The sequence below is a fragment of the Canis lupus genome, chromosome 19 (genome assembly GCF_011100685.1).
Source record: "Canis lupus familiaris isolate Mischka breed German Shepherd chromosome 19, alternate assembly UU_Cfam_GSD_1.0, whole genome shotgun sequence".
NCBI lineage: Eukaryota > Metazoa > Chordata > Mammalia > Carnivora > Canidae > Canis > Canis lupus.
The window spans coordinates 29,875,758-29,890,965 of record NC_049240.1 but is presented as its reverse complement, the minus strand read 5'-3'; the positions used below and the strand labels follow the sequence as shown (position 1 = coordinate 29,890,965).

Here is a 15,208-nt window from a genome sequence, read left to right as displayed (position 1 = left end):
CCGGGGCAACTGGAATAGGAGGTGCTGGTTGCGAGGAAGAGAAGCTTCCCGCCCAACAGTTAGAGAATTCACGCAACTCACACGAGTCAGACACACACAACACGCGGGACATTTTCGCCCGCGACCCATCCCCCACCCCACGGTCCCAGGCACCCTTGCTTCCCGTGTGCTTTTTGCAAACACGAACGCGCTGTTTTCCCGGTTTCCGCACGGAAACGGCAATCTCCGCCCGTCTTCCCGCACCTGGCTGTGCACGCACTCCCTCCCCGCCGCCTCGGCTCCGAACAAACACGGAAGCCGGAGCCGCGCTCCCCCGCCCCGCCGCCAACCGGCCCCGCCCCTGCGGGCTCCCCACGGCGCGGGCTGTCTGCGGCGATGCCTGTCCGCAAAGGCCTCGCGGAAGCCCCGCCCACTCCCTTCCGCCCCTCCCCCTGGGCGCGCGCCGCGGCTTCCGGGCCGGGGGTGGGGGCGGCGCATCAGGCAGCTCGGCGGACGGCCCGGCGTCCTGCGCGCCGCGGACCTCAGAGGACCCCAGCGACGTCCGTAGCGCAGGGCCCGGGGGACGCGGCGGCGGCGGCGGGTGTTGCGACTGACGGCGCTGGCGGTCTCTGGAGCGCGCTTGGGCGGCCGCGCTCGCCGCACTGGCTGATCGTTGTGCAGCCGGCGCCATGTCTGTGAGCGAGATCTTCGTGGAGCTGCAGGGCTTTTTGGCTGCGGAGCAGGACATCCGAGAGGCGAGCCCCCTCTCCTCCCCTCCCCTCCTCTCCCCGCTTGCTGGGCCGCCTCGCTCGGCCCTCCTCGTCGCCCTGCCCCGGGCGGGGGGAAGCCTCGGGGGTGGGTCGCTCCCCTGGTTCGGCTCAGGGCACGTTCCTCCTCCACGCGCCCTCCCGCCGCCTCGTCTTGATTCCCTGCGCTCCGGGCTCGGCTCCGACCCATCGGCAACCTCGTTTGAGCGTCAGTCTCCGTCTTCGGCGCTTGTCTGTGGAAGGTTCCGTCGGTGCTGGGGGCGCACGACAGCACGCGCGCGTTTCACGTGTTTGTTGTTGTGGCTTCAAAGCACACGTGGCCTTTTCTCCTTACGGCTCTCCTGTGGCTTCTTTTCCCACTTCGACTAGTGGTCCGGGCCCCTTGGCCCACAGGTGTCCCCCAACCCCGCGCCCCATCTCGCTCTCGCCATCTTCCGTTGTGTATCGTGTTCAGTTTACTTTGCTTTCGTTCCTCCAGTTCCGCAGGTAGTTTCTTGTGTCGGGACTTTTGCACGTACGGTCTGCTTTCCTGGAATTCGCACCTTCGCTTTCTTTTCCTGGTTACTTCCTCTTCCTGTCTTTGATGTCCCAGTCCGAACGATCCTTTCCCTGTCGTGTTTCCTAGCAGCGCACTCACCTTAAATCCCGCCCCCCCCCCCCCCCCGTCCGTATCTTTTTAAACGCGTCTCCCCAGTGAGGCTCTCAACTGCGAGAAGGAAAGGGCTGTCGGGTTGGGTGCCCCGTATTTACGTTTGCACGTGTGTCTGCTCAGTGACTGTTTGCAAAATGATTGAAAAATACCCGGTGTTTGTATGGCCGTGCACTCTTCTTTTTACAAATCACCTTCAGGCGCTTTCTCTCTTTGAATAGCGTCCCAGTGGGATGTTTGGGGTGGGTGGCGGTGATCCTTTGAGGTTACGTGAGAAATCTCAGGCTTTAATAACCTCCTGAAGGTCTCACAGAGGAAGGAAGTGGCAGAGTCAGGATTCAAACCTGGATGTTACCTGCACCAGTTCAGTCCTTGTAAAGATTGTCAGAGTTCTGAATGTGGGTGAAGATGCCATGGATATTTAACCTGTGCTGCCTAGTATATTTGGTTTGAGGTTGTGATAATCATTATGTGGAGTTTATCTGTTACTTTGATTTTTAATTTCTCTAGGAAATCCGAAAAGTTGTACAGAGTTTAGAACAAACAGCTCGAGAGATCTTAACTCTACTGCAAGGGGTCCATCAGGGTGCTGGTTTTCAGGACAGTAAGTTCTTTTGATTCTGGAGGGTTTTTAAAATCCAATTTACCGGTCTCTCATTTAAATAGTTAATTTCCATTCAGAAGACATTTCAAGTCTGTGTCATTTTATTAAGAAAAATGTCCCTCATGTTATACGGTGAATAAAAATGGGAGAAGCAGGTGAGTTAGGTTTTTATAGGTTTATAGATTTCTGTGTGTTATGGTTGATCTTCCACTTTAACGTGGCGACATGACAATGTGATTATAATGTGGTAATTGTAGTAGTTTTGTAGCTCTCTTGTGTATCTTTTATTTGGCTCTCTTGCTTTTAAGCCCAATCTTTCATTCATTGAATATGGTTTAATATGCATTTGCAGATAAGAAATGGCCAGTGCGATGTGTTTATAGTTAGCCACGTGAATGGAGATCAGATACAAGTTCAAACACGGAGCCTTCATTGTAAGATGTAGTCAGCACAACTGAAAGAGCTAAAATATATCTTCAGTGAAAGTTATTATGTAACTTACAAGTGTGAGAGGCAAGTCATTTTTCTCAGTGGTATGCAGTTGGTCAGTCAGATGGAGAATACTGGATACAACTTTTTGAAAAAATATGGGGAGCTCAAAGCTGTCCAATTTTAGGCATCCTTTAAGAACTGACCAGGAATAGCAGCAGGTACATGGCCCTTTAAGGATGACATTTAGGATAGATTACTGACTGGTCTGCTGAAGTATTCCGTTTCAGCAAATTTTTGTCTAGATTTCAGTGTTAGTAAATCAGTCGGGAAACTAGAGATGAAATATTGGGAGCCAGCTGAAAAGTAGAGATGCATACCCTGCATTTGGTCATGAGATTTTTTTTTTTTTTAAGTTGATTTATTTCCAGTAGACTGCATAGGTTATTAAGGAAGAACTGTATTTGAAATTTGATAACTCTTTCATTACTATGTTTGATTATCTTTTTGTGCTCAGTTCCAAAGAGGTGTTTGAAGGCTCGAGAACATTTTGGTACAGTAAAAACACATCTAACATCTTTGAAGACCAAGTTCCCTGCTGAACAGTATTACAGGTTTGTAAGAAAAATAGCATTATTTCGTGACTTTTTTTTTTTTAAAGATTTTATTTATTTACTCATGAGACACACACACACACACACACACACACACACACACACACACACACACACAGGCAGAGGGAGAAGCAGGCTCCATGCAGGGAGCCTGATGTGGGACTTGATTCCGGGACTCCAGGATCATGCCCTGGGCTGAAGGCAGGCACCAAACCACTGAGCCACCCAGGGATCCCATGTTGTAACATTTTAAATAAAAATGCAGACCTTTGTATGTGCTGAATGATTGCTTAGAACTAGGTAAAAATTCATCTATGTAGAAAAACCAAAAAGAATCAGACTATTAATAGTGATGGTATTTTAATAGCGACAAAATTGGTGGATTTTATTTTTTTCCTTCCTTTGAGAATTTTCCTAAGGAACATGTAGAATTTTTACCATGAAAAAGGAATGAAAACGAAAATAGTCATTGTATGACAATCAACTAAAGAATATCTCTTTAGTGTGTTTAAATTACTTGTGAAATTGGATGAACCATATTTATGCTGTTAAATTATGGGATTCGGTAGCACTATATAAATGAATTGAATATTACCTCAGAGTTTGAATTTTACTGCCAAGTAGCATATTTAGTTAATATTTTATGCTGTGTCTTGTTGAATCTGTAGCACCATTAATTTTAAGAGTTACCATTTTATGTACCACTAGGGAAGAAAATTTGTTGCCAATCGTAATTATGAAGTTTATAGATTGTAAAATACATCCTAATTTCATAGACGTTAAACTGGAAAAAGCTGCATTTGGGTATTGACGTAATACGGTGAATAAGAAACTAGAGTCTTTACTTGTGTTTGTTTTCCTACTGAAAAAGACGTTCTGTTAAGACATGTGTGGGCAAAAAATAGGACACATATGTAGAAAGTGGATAATATAACTTTACAAGGTAATTTAAGGCAGGGGTTGGCAAACTACCTGTGGCCCACCGCCTTTGGAAGATAAGAACTGCTTATATTTTAAAGGGTTGTTAAAAAAAGAAAGCCAAAAACACCCCAATAAGAATATGTGACAGAGACTGAATGTGGTTCAGTAAGCCTGAAATATTACCATCTGACCCTTCACAGAAAAAGTTTGCTGACCCCTGCTGTAAGGTAATAATGAATGTATAGAGACACTGAACAATAGAATTGACAGGATCTTGAGAGATCATGTAGTTTGGAGGTCATTCTGAGGCTGACCTCTGGGTGATTTGGCCCTTAGAAGGTTTTGTTTGACTCAAATTGCATTGCAAAAGTTTTTTGAATTTGCCATATTTGAAATTCAGGAGGCATAGCATAATGAGAGCATTTGGGGGTGTAAAATTTCCGATTCCTTTTTTGCGGCTTCTAGCTCAGTTTAATTGCAGTATCCTGAAAGTTTAAGTCTATCAGCTTAGTGATCGTAAATGGTAGTTTTTTATTACATGTGTGAATTAGGATTTTCTTGATACGCTACACTCAAGTCAAAATGTGAGAGTAAGTTAGGTGTTGAGGCTGATACACAGTTGCTGTTCTGATCAAACTGTACTTGCCAATTTTAATTTTTCTCAGAGCATGAGAAAAATTTACTTTCTCGGTAAAGTCCTTGTTCTTAGTGATTAAACTTCTAAAATACAGTCGTTCTTGTCATCTATAAACTTACATTGTAAATATTTTTATATTCATTAAAGTTGGGTCATGGCTCTCATTTATCGAACTTCTCATAAGTAGTTGTTACAAAACTCATAGCTTGTAAAACTTGTAAAACTTGAGCTTGTAAAACTCATACTGAATCCATCTGATATATTTAAGTGTTATATTGTTCTTACATGATTTACACGTTGGTGTTTTACATAGATTTGATTTGAAAAAGCTTCTTATTTCTAAAATGTTTGCTACTGTACTAAACTTATCTTTTTTAAGGCCCCCTGATCCCTCAACCTAAACGAGCTTATTATATCCATGCAGATTTCATGAGCACTGGAGGTTTGTGTTGCAGCGTTTGGTCTTCTTGGCAGCATTTGTTGTGTACTTGGAATCAGAAACACTAGTGACTCGAGAAGCGGTTACAGAAATTCTTGGCAGTAAGTGTCTTCATTAGCATGGATCTGCAGAATCAGGCATGGTAGCTTAATATTTGGTTGAGGGGGAACTATTGTTTGCTTGAACTTTCTGTTAAAACAAATGAGAACTAAATGGAAAACTAATGACTTGGAAACATAAAAAGTAAACACATGGAGTGGCTTTTTGTACACGAGTGTTTCTTTAAGTTTGTGAAATTTAGTTTTAAAAAAATCCTAGCCTATGGAAAATTGAAAGAGTAGTACAGTGAATACCTGTTTACACAACACTTAGATTTTCTACTTAACATTTTGCTGTGTTTTTCAGTCTTCTCACTTTATGTGTGAACCATTTGAAAGCCACTTGTAATATTATGGCTCCTCCTTTAAATGCTGCCGCATGTTTTGTCCAAAAACAAAGATGTTCTCTGATACAGCTAGATGATATTCTTGTTGGTATTATTCTTTGAAGAGAAGAATGAAAGGAAAAATTGCTGTCTAAAGAGCTCAGAAATCCACAATGCGGCCTAGTTGCCAGAAGTATGAACATTCAAAAGACAATTGTAAAAGATTATTTTTCTTCTTTTCTTGGGAGAAATTATGTATGTAGTATTTTATATTTGTAGGACCTGTTTCTGTTCACATGATGACCTTATTTTTACTTTGGTATATTTTTTAGTTGAGCCAGATCGGGAGAAAGGATTTCATCTGGATGTAGAAGATTATCTCTCAGGAGTTCTAATTCTTGCCAGTGAATTGGTAAGAAGCTTAGTGATTTGCCATTTGCTTTTTTAAATTTTTTTAGTTTTTTTTAAATTTTCTTTTTAAGTAGGCTCCATGCCTGATGTGGGTCTTGAACTCACAACTCCAAGGCCAAGAGTCATATGCTCCACTGACTGAGCCAGCCAGGTGCCCCTACCATTTGCTTTTTTGATCTTCCCACTTCGCTGTCAGTTTTTAAAATAGGTACAAAAATGCAGGAAATATTTTCTAAGCTATCAACCACCAATTTGTCATTGTACCTTGTGTGTGTTACGTTTTGCTAGTCATCTGAGAAAGGCCAATTCAAACAATGAGCTAGCTGTGCATATTTAACTAATGTGTGAATTTCTATTTATTTATATTATTATTACTATTTTTTTAAAAGATTTTATTTATTGATTCATGAGAGAGACAGAGAGAGAGAGAGGCAGAGACACAGGCAGAGGGAGAAGCAGGCTCCATGCAGGGAGCCCGACGTGGGACTCGATCCCGGGTCTCTAGGATCAGGTCCTGGGCCGAAGGTGGTGCTAAACCACTGAGCAACCCAGGCTGTCCTATTTATATTATTATTTTTAAATATTCTATTCATTTGAGAGAGACAGCGAGGGAGAGCACAAGTGGCGGGGAGAGGGGCAAAGTAAGAGGGAGAAGTAGACTCCCTGCTGAGCAGGGAGCTTACAGCTGGGCTCGGATTATGACTAAGCTGAAGGCAGATGCTTAACTGACTGAGCCACCCAGGCACCCCTGATTTGTGAATTTTAAAACATGGTAATACTTCTTCCTTTCAAAGTTTTGGCAGAATGTATATATTCCTAGTAATGTGTAAATACATACATTGTTTTGGAGAACTATTTAATTTTATAGCCACATATTATTTTTGCCTATATTCTCTTAATGTCTCTTTGGAGAGATTCTCCTATGAAAATTATTTATTTATTTATTCACTTCTTTAAAAAAATTTTATTTATTTATTTATGATAGACATAGAGAGAGAGGCAGAGACAGGAGGAGGGAGAAGCAGGCTCCATGCCGGGAGCCCGATGCGGTACTTGATCCCGGGACTCCAGGATTGCGCCCTGGACCAAAGGCAGGCGCTGAACTGCTCAGCCACCCAGGGATCCCCCAAAAATAATTTTAAAGAACAAAAAAAGGCTGTTATAAAGGTGTCCATTGGAGCCTTTGTTCCTATCGATGAAAACTTGTACCCAGAGAAAACTCCAAAAGTAAGGGGATGGTTTCTTGAGTTATGAAATAATTTTGTAATACCAAACAATTGTCAGAACATAATTAAGGAAGATGGTGTAGAAAAGTTGCATGGCTTTGAGGGTGTTTTAGTTGTGATTGGGAGGAAGACATGCTAAAGAGCCCTGTTGTAACATATCCCTTTCTGCCTTCCCTCGTGTAGTCGAGGCTGTCTGTTAACAGTGTGACTGCTGGAGACTACTCTCGGCCCCTCCACATCTCCACCTTCATCAATGAGCTCGATTCTGGCTTCCGCCTTCTCAACCTGAAAAACGACTCCCTGAGGAAGCGCTATGATGGCTTGAAGTACGACGTGAAGAAAGTGGAGGAGGTGGTCTATGATCTCTCCATCCGGGGCTTCAATAAGGAGACCGCGGCGGCTTGTGCAGAGAAATAGGCGGCTCTCCTTGTGCCTGGCCCTGCTGACCTTAGTGGTTGCCGGTGAGGGTGAGCCCTGTGCACCTCATGGTAGTTAGGATTGCCCCGTTGCTAAACACCGCGCTTTATTTTCTTAACCAGTGTGTGGTGTAAGTATCAAAATTGAACCACTTTTTTGGGGGTAAAAAAAAAAATAGCCTTTACAAGGACAGATTTTTCTTTGTTGTTCAGTGAATTTGCTCTGTAATTCAGTGTATTTCAGTTCTGTCAAAAAGTGTAAATGTCAAGCTCTCGGTAAAGTCCTTTTCTTGCTTACCCTGATGCTGTTGATGTACTGATGGAGAAGTTTATTGTCTTGTGTTTCTTCCAGAAGTGATCCTTGGTGTTTTCTGTATCCAAATTAGCCATCCATTCCCAGGTGTAGCCTGGATACAGTATAGAAATAGGTAATTAAAAAGGATGGTTGCCAAGCAAAGGACAACTTATTTTATATTTTCCTTCCTTATTTTAAGCCTCGTGAGTAAATCAGATGTTGAAATTTTTTGCAAGGGAGTTAAAGCCCCAGGGTTTCTCTCACTGCCATCAAAATATAAAAGATGAAATTGCAAAGTCAAGTTCAACAGATTATTTTGGGACGTTTTTGTATCAGGGGATTGAGTAACATCTTATCATTTAGCTCTATTTACCAGGTGGGGAGTAGGGCTTAGTGTTTTACAACACCTCTGTTTTCTGATGTTGCCTTAACATTCTGCTCTTGCAGCAATTTAGAAATCGTTTTCACACACATCGTGAACTAACACTTCATATAATATATTTTTAAGCTATGAAACCTTTTTCCTAGCAGCCAGCTAGACCGTCTGGCCTGAGACTATAAAGCCACCCAGTCAAGTTAATTAGCAATACCCTGACTGGTATGTTCTGAGAGAAAAATGCTGTGCTTTGTCTGAGGGGAAAAAAGAGAAAACCTTGGATTAAAAAAAGATCAGCTGATTTGGTAATGTTTTTTAGAGTAAGCAATTTCAGGTTGTTGGCAGCTATCCCAACAGTCAGGTTTTAGATTTACAGTTTTGGGCAAGTCACATAAACCTTGTTGGCACCCTCCTCCCCCACCTTGTTTTCAGGTAGTGCTAAGAATACTTGCCAGGTAATTTTCGCTATTGAATTGAAACGATTTAAAATGGTGACTTAACCCACAGTGTTTTGGAGCTCACTGAAAGGACGGTGCTAGTGTTTTCTGAATAATAGGAAGTATTTAGAAGTATCATCCTCTCATGCCTGATGCCAGTTTAGGCTTTCTGTTTGTGCATTAGAATATTTGGCATTGCTGTCAGAGCCATGATTAGGCCAAGTTAAAAGACTGATCAGATTTTCCATCCTGAGGAAAAAAGTAGAAATGAAGCATAAATTCCTATGCATTTTTGGGTTTTAGAACAATTTTCTTGACCACTCTTTCTGCAGAAGAATTTATAGAAAGAAGAAAGGGGTTTTGGGTGTTGGAAGTGTGTAGGGCAGTCATCTAAAATGAGCAGTTACAGCACTGCCTGGGTTGAGCATAAAAGGCTTTTAAACTTATGATCAAACATTTGCAGTAAGCTTGGTAATGGTTTCTTCTATGTAGAGAATAAATTCTAAAGGTGTTTTGAGGCTGAAGAACAGGGGTGATGAGCACATACTGCTGTGTAATAGTTAAAATGATCAAAAGACACCAACCACTCAGTTAAATTAAAAGTATTGTAATTGAGCATATTGAAAAGCCTCAGCTCTGGTTTTAGTACACCAGAATTGTTCTTTTCAATTTTAGAAAATTGAGCAGCTTAGAGAAAGTAGAGATGAATTAGTGGATGTTTTCTTTATAAATTTATTTATAAGAAGAGAACCCATAAGTACTTCATAAGATATGCCCTGTCTTAAACTTGAATAATAATATTGGTAACGCTTAAGAGAATTTAATAAAGAACGAAAGCTTCTTTGGCAGTGTTTCGAGTCCTTTACTTAAACAAGTGGCTAAAGAGATGAGGTGGATCTGCAGGATGCCATTTGGCATAGCTTATAACATGTACTCAGAAATCGTGGCTTTCTTGGTTCTTGGTCTGGACTGAACTGTGCTCTTCAGGTGGAGCATCACTGTATTCCTGGCACCAGTCACTGTAATAAACATTAAACAAAAATGCTCCTCCCCTTCAAACAAAAGTAACATTTAAGAGGTGAAATTAATGGGAGTGGTGATTTCAATGAACTGGGGGTGAGGGCAAGAAGAGGAGAGGAGGGAGTTTAGCTTAACTGTCAGGTTTCTGATCTGGAAGACTAAGTTGAGTTAACGTGCTGTTAGTCCAGGTAGGGGGTGCAAGAGGACTGTTAGATGTGTTGGGTTTATGATGCTTGTAGAGCATGAGATGGAGCTGGCCAGTAGGACTTTGGGCATGAGGGAAGCCTGGAGCCAGCGTGGGATAGCTTGGGTAGGGTTACCGTGTGTGTGGTAGATGGGTCAGGAGAGAGTGGGTAAGATCACCCTGGAGAGCATATAGAATGAGAAGACGAACAAGGTGAGGACAAAACTCTGGTTCACAGCGGGGGGGGCGGGGGTAGTGTGTTAGGCAGAGGAAGAGACCATGAGGGTTAAGGAGAAAGGGTTAGAGACTGCCAGAGAGCAAGGAGAGTGACTTATCATGGAAGCCAGGGGAATTAAGAGGGTCTAGAAGGCTTTTGGGGGGTAAGACCTTTAAAATACATATTTTCACAGCCTGAGAGCCTGTGACTTTGTCAGGGGAGCCTTGGTTATCCTGAGCTAGCACCCCTCAAAACTGCTAGGCATACTACAGAGTTTATTTCTCACTCACACTGTATCTGTTACAGGTTGTCCTCATCTAGCTGACAGAGGAGCCACCAACTGGACCATTGATAGTGGGAGAGAGAATCGGTTGTGGAGGGTCTTACACAAACACATATTCTGGTTTCCCCATGACCTGTTACTTCCTCTCATAGTTAGAACTAGATACGTTGCCCTTTTAAACACTGAGGGGGCCAGGAAGTAAAATCCCACCTTGCAGGATGGGAGTCAGCAGATGGAGGGTCAAACTAAATGTTGAAAGTCGTGGGCAACATGTAGCCGTTTGGGTTAAATGAATATAGTGGTATTTTTGGTCACAAAAACTTTGCTGGGCTTGGGAGGAAGAAGAGCTGTCCCAGAGCTGCTCTTACCTGTTGGATGACAAGAAGAGGGTGGAGCCATCCTAATTGTCTGTTGAAGGTTGTTTCCTGTTTGAAAGAGATTTACCTGGTGTGTGTGCATTTGTGTTGGTTTGTGTATGAGTGTTTTTGTGTGTGTGTGTGTGTGTGTGTGTGTGTGTATGAGTGTTTTAAGCCAACATTCAGTGAACTTTTAATAAATGTTCCAAGCTCTGGGCTACACATTTTATCCAGACCATCTGATTTCATCCCCATATAACTGAGGTAGCTACCACTGTTGTCCTCATTTTAGATGGGGAGCACCCTTAGAGAGGGCAATCCACTTGCCTTGGAGTTCATAGCTATGAAGTGGAGGAGCCGTGGTTTGAACACTTCTGCCTCTGCATCCACATACACCATTTCTCCATTGATGCTTTTGGTGGCCTCACTATATATAGCCTGATGAGGCAAAACCCAATCCACCGATAGTTATGAACACAGTGTTTGTATAGCTTTGGGTTAGATGCAGTTTGTGTTAAAAATTAGCATAAAAAATGAGTGGAGGGTGGGGTGGGGAATCCCTGGGTGGCTCAGTGGTTTAGCGCCTGCTTTCAGCCCAGGGTGTGATCCTGGGATCGAGTCCCATGTTAGGCTCCCTGCATGGAGCCTGCATCTCCCTCTGCCTGTGTCTCTGCCTCTCCCTCTCTCTGTCTCTGTGTCTCTCATGAATAAATAAATAAAATCTTTCTTTAAAAAAAATGAGTGGGAAACTAGGTCTGCCCTCACGATGTTTAGGGTCTAGTTGCAGGAGAGAGGTAGTGAGAAGGATACAAATGGGTAAGAGGTACATTCAACTACTATTTGAGCAACTACTGTAATTTTTTGGAATTTTTAACATCTTCATTGAAGTACACTTTACAGATAAAGACTTAAATCAAGTGATTTGTACAGTAGTGCCACAATCATCATCTATCAGTTTTAGAAAATTTTTTATCTTCTAGAAGTTCCCAGCCCTAATCTGTTTCCATAAATTTGCCTTTTCAGGTTATTTCATATAATGAAATCTATAACATGTGGTCTTTTGTGTCTTATCACTTAGCGTAATGTTTTCAAGGTTCATCTATGCCACAGCATGTGCTGGTAGTTTGTTCCTTCTTATTCCTAAGTAGTATTCCTTTGTATGGGTATTCCATATTTCACTATTTATCTAATGAGGAAGATCTAATTTCATAATGTTGCTATGAACGTCCTCGTGCAAGTCTGTATGAGTAGGTTTTTCCATTTCTTTTGTATAGATACCTAGGAGTCTATGGTAAAAGTGATTTTTTTTTTTTTTAAGATTTTATTTATTTGAGAGAGTGAATGAGAGAGAATGAGAGCATGTTTCTGGGAGAAACAGACTCTGAGATTATGACCCTGAGATAATGATCTGAGCTGAAGGCAGACACTTTACTGAGTCACCTAGGTATCCCCAAATGGTGATTTTATGTTTAGGTTTTGAAGAGACCATCCACTTGTTTTCCCTTTAGCAATCTGAATTTCTTGCCACGAGTTAAAATTGAGGTTAGTAACAGACAAGATGTTATAATAACAACGTCATTGCTAAATAATTTGTGAACAGTTGCTATAGGAATTTGGGTATAATGTGAACCGGTTCATGAGAGAGGTAGGATTTAGATATGTATGGAACTAGGAGGAGATCATTTTTGGGGGGCAGAATTGAAACCAAAGCAGAAAGGGTACAAGCACACCTTGGAAATGTGGATTTAGTTCCAGACCACTGCAGTAAAGCGAATATCGCAATAAAGCAAGTCAAATGAATTTTTCCCTAGTGCCTATATAATGTTTATGCTATGCTGTAGTCTGTTAAGCCTGCAATAGTATTATGTCTAAAAGATTACATATTTTAATTAAAAAATACTTTATTGCTAAAAATGTTATCATCTGAGCTTTTGGTGAGTTTCAGTCATTGACCATAGATCACTGTAACAAATATGAAAAAGTTTGAAGTATTGTGAGAATTAGCAAAATGTGGCAGACACGAAGTGAGCAATTGGTGATGGAAAAATGGGGCCAACAGACTTGCTGGACACAGGGTTGCCACGAACCTTCAGTTTATAAAAAAACGCTGTATCTGTGAAGTCCAATAAGATGAGGTATGCCTGTGTTAATTTAGTAGGGATGGAGATGTTACACAGTTGATTGCAGGAGACAGTCTGGTTGGACTGTTAGGTTTAGAAAATCTGAATTGTGGGGATCCCTGGGTGGCGCAGTGGTTTAGCACCTGCCTTTGGCCCAGGGCGCGATCCTGGAGACCCGGGATCGAATCCCATGTCGGGCTCCCGGCATGGAACCTGCTTCTCCCTCTGCCTGTGTCTCTGCCTCTCTCTCTCTCTCTCTGTGTGTGTGACTATCATAAAAAAAAAAAAAAAAAAAAAAAAAAAAAATCTGAATTGAGAGGTTAGGGAGCTTGGACTTTGATAGGCATTGGGGGACTGTGTATGTGTGTGTGTGTGTGTGTGTGTGTGTGTGTGTGTGTGTGTGTGTGTGTTTAAGCAGGGAGAGAGGAGCTTTGGAGTTGGACAGCTGCAGTTTTGTATCCTGGCTGTCATATTACCAATAGAGAGACCAAAGGTCAGCTTGGGTGGCTGATAGTGGGCCTGACTAGATGGCAGGTGCAGTGCATTGTAAAGGAAGGAGTCAACTTGAGGTTGGGGGGACCGAGGATGTTGTGGACTGAATGTGTGTGTCCCTTCACATTTATACAATGTAAGCCTAATCCCTAATTGGATGGTATTGGAGGTGGGGCCTTTGGGAGGCGATTAGGTCAGGAGGGTGAAGCCCTCAGGAGAATGGGATTAATGCCTGAATGAAAAGGACTCAGAGCCTCCTGGTCCTTCCACCATGTGACGACAGAGCCAAGAGATGTGGTCTGTGAGCCAGGAAGTGGGCCCTTACTAGACACTGAATCAGCTGATGCCTTGATTGCAGATCTGTTGTTTAACTCACCTGGTCAGTGGTGGTTTTGTTAGAGAAGCCTGAATGGACTAAGACAAGGGAAGAGCAATTGAGAATTAAGAGACGCCTGAGTTGAAAAAAATACATGTAGGAAAGTGGGAGCTAGCTTCAGTGGGAAGAGGAGAAGGTCAGTTTGGCAAGTGTTGAGTTTAGTGTGATTAGGAGATATTGTACAGGTGGCTGTACTTTTTGGAATAGAATTTGGGGCCCTAAGTGGAGCTGAGGGAGTCCTTGGGATTGGATAGAGTGGATCTCTGGCTGTGATTGCAGAGGAGCTTCTGGAAGTAGGGAGAAGGTTTGGGGGAGAAGCGGAGAGGTCTGGACAATAATCAGCCTAGTGAGCACCTGGAGGTGGCTGAAGACAATGAAGAGAAGATAGGAGGGGAGCTAGAGGCTCTTCTCATTCTCTCGAGGTCAGATCTGTCCCAAACAGGAGCTGGGGCCAGTAGAAAAGTGATCTGTGTACACTGCTCTCTCTCACTGCCATAGAAATCCTTTATTTACCACAAAGAATTAAAGGCTTTTGACTGAAGGAAAATAAATCTATGAAAATACATAGTAGCCCCAGATAAGAAAGTTGGGCTTGTTACTTTGTGATTTTGATTTTTTCCCCTTATTTACCCTGTTTCTTAAATCAGTTATGATCATCTGGTGTCATTTAATATTAATTAACATTACCCACAGCCATCTGCTCTGGCTGGAGTTCTGCATTCATCCATTTCAGCTGTGTGTTTCAGCGACAGAATGCTGGCCTTGCTAGCTGGATGTACCAGCTGGACCTGCCAGCGAGACCAGTTCAGAAGTCAGGAGGGGACTTCAGCTTCCTCTGCCATGTCCCTGCTGTCAAACCTTCCACTGATGAACTTTCTGCTCACCCTGGCAATTGAGGTGAAGCCAGAGCATTTTTCTTAGTTGGGAGGTGCAGAGGGCAGGATGTTTGTTTTTGCTTTCTGGGGGGAAGACTGCGAGATCGTTTGTTTGGAGAGCAGAGTTGGTGGGTTGGCCCTTCTGCCTTAATAAGACATTGTTTAATTGGACCCAGAACTGACACAGCTAAGAGAAAGACCCATAATCAGTGTTTTTTTTTTTTTTTTTTTAAAGACCAATATCAGTAAACTTTCAGGCGGCTTTGTACCCAGAAGTTAATTTTTAAATCCCCAAGAGAAAGAACAAAGGATCAGAGGATGGCTCTAGGGTCCCTTCTTCATACTTGGCTGGCAGAGCTTGGCCTCTGCCGGCAGTCTTTCAGGGACTAGTCTTGGCGGGGGGTGGGCATTAGTAGGGAAAAACATAAGTCCAATAGGGTTGTGTGGCTCAGTGAGGCTTTGCATGCCTAACTACCATCCCACCTGTCAGAGGACAAGGACATAACTTCATTTTTTTTTTTTTAGAAAGGGAAGTGGGGGAGGGGCAGAGGACGAGAGAATATTAAGTAGGCTCCATGCCCAGTGTGGAGCCCTATGCAGGATTCAATCTCACAACCCTGAGATCATGAGCTGATCATGATCTGAGATCAAGAGTTGGATA

General features: G+C 42.8%; 1 protein-coding gene across 1 annotated transcript; it reads left to right on the top strand.

Moving 5' to 3' along the window:
- The first annotated feature begins 536 nt into the window (after positions 1-536).
- TSN (translin) lies at positions 537-9,472 on the top strand. Its single transcript, XM_038564896.1, has 6 exons — positions 537-734; positions 1,906-1,999; positions 2,946-3,042; positions 5,025-5,140; positions 5,796-5,875; positions 7,284-9,472. Exons 1-6 carry the CDS (start codon positions 669-671, stop codon positions 7,515-7,517), a joined length of 687 nt encoding a protein of 228 aa, XP_038420824.1. The 5' UTR covers positions 537-668; the 3' UTR covers positions 7,518-9,472.
- The last annotated feature ends 5,736 nt before the right edge of the window (positions 9,473-15,208 follow it).

Coding starts and splice junctions, on each gene's coding strand:
- TSN (XM_038564896.1), top strand. CDS start 669: ATGTCTGTGAGCGAGATCTTCGTGGAGCTGCAGGGCTTTTTGGCTGCG. Junction 735..1,905: donor CGGAGCAGGACATCCGAGAG/GCGAGCCCCCTC, acceptor TAATTTCTCTAG/GAAATCCGAAAAGTTGTACA. Junction 5,141..5,795: donor GGTTACAGAAATTCTTGGCA/GTAAGTGTCTTC, acceptor TATATTTTTTAG/TTGAGCCAGATCGGGAGAAA.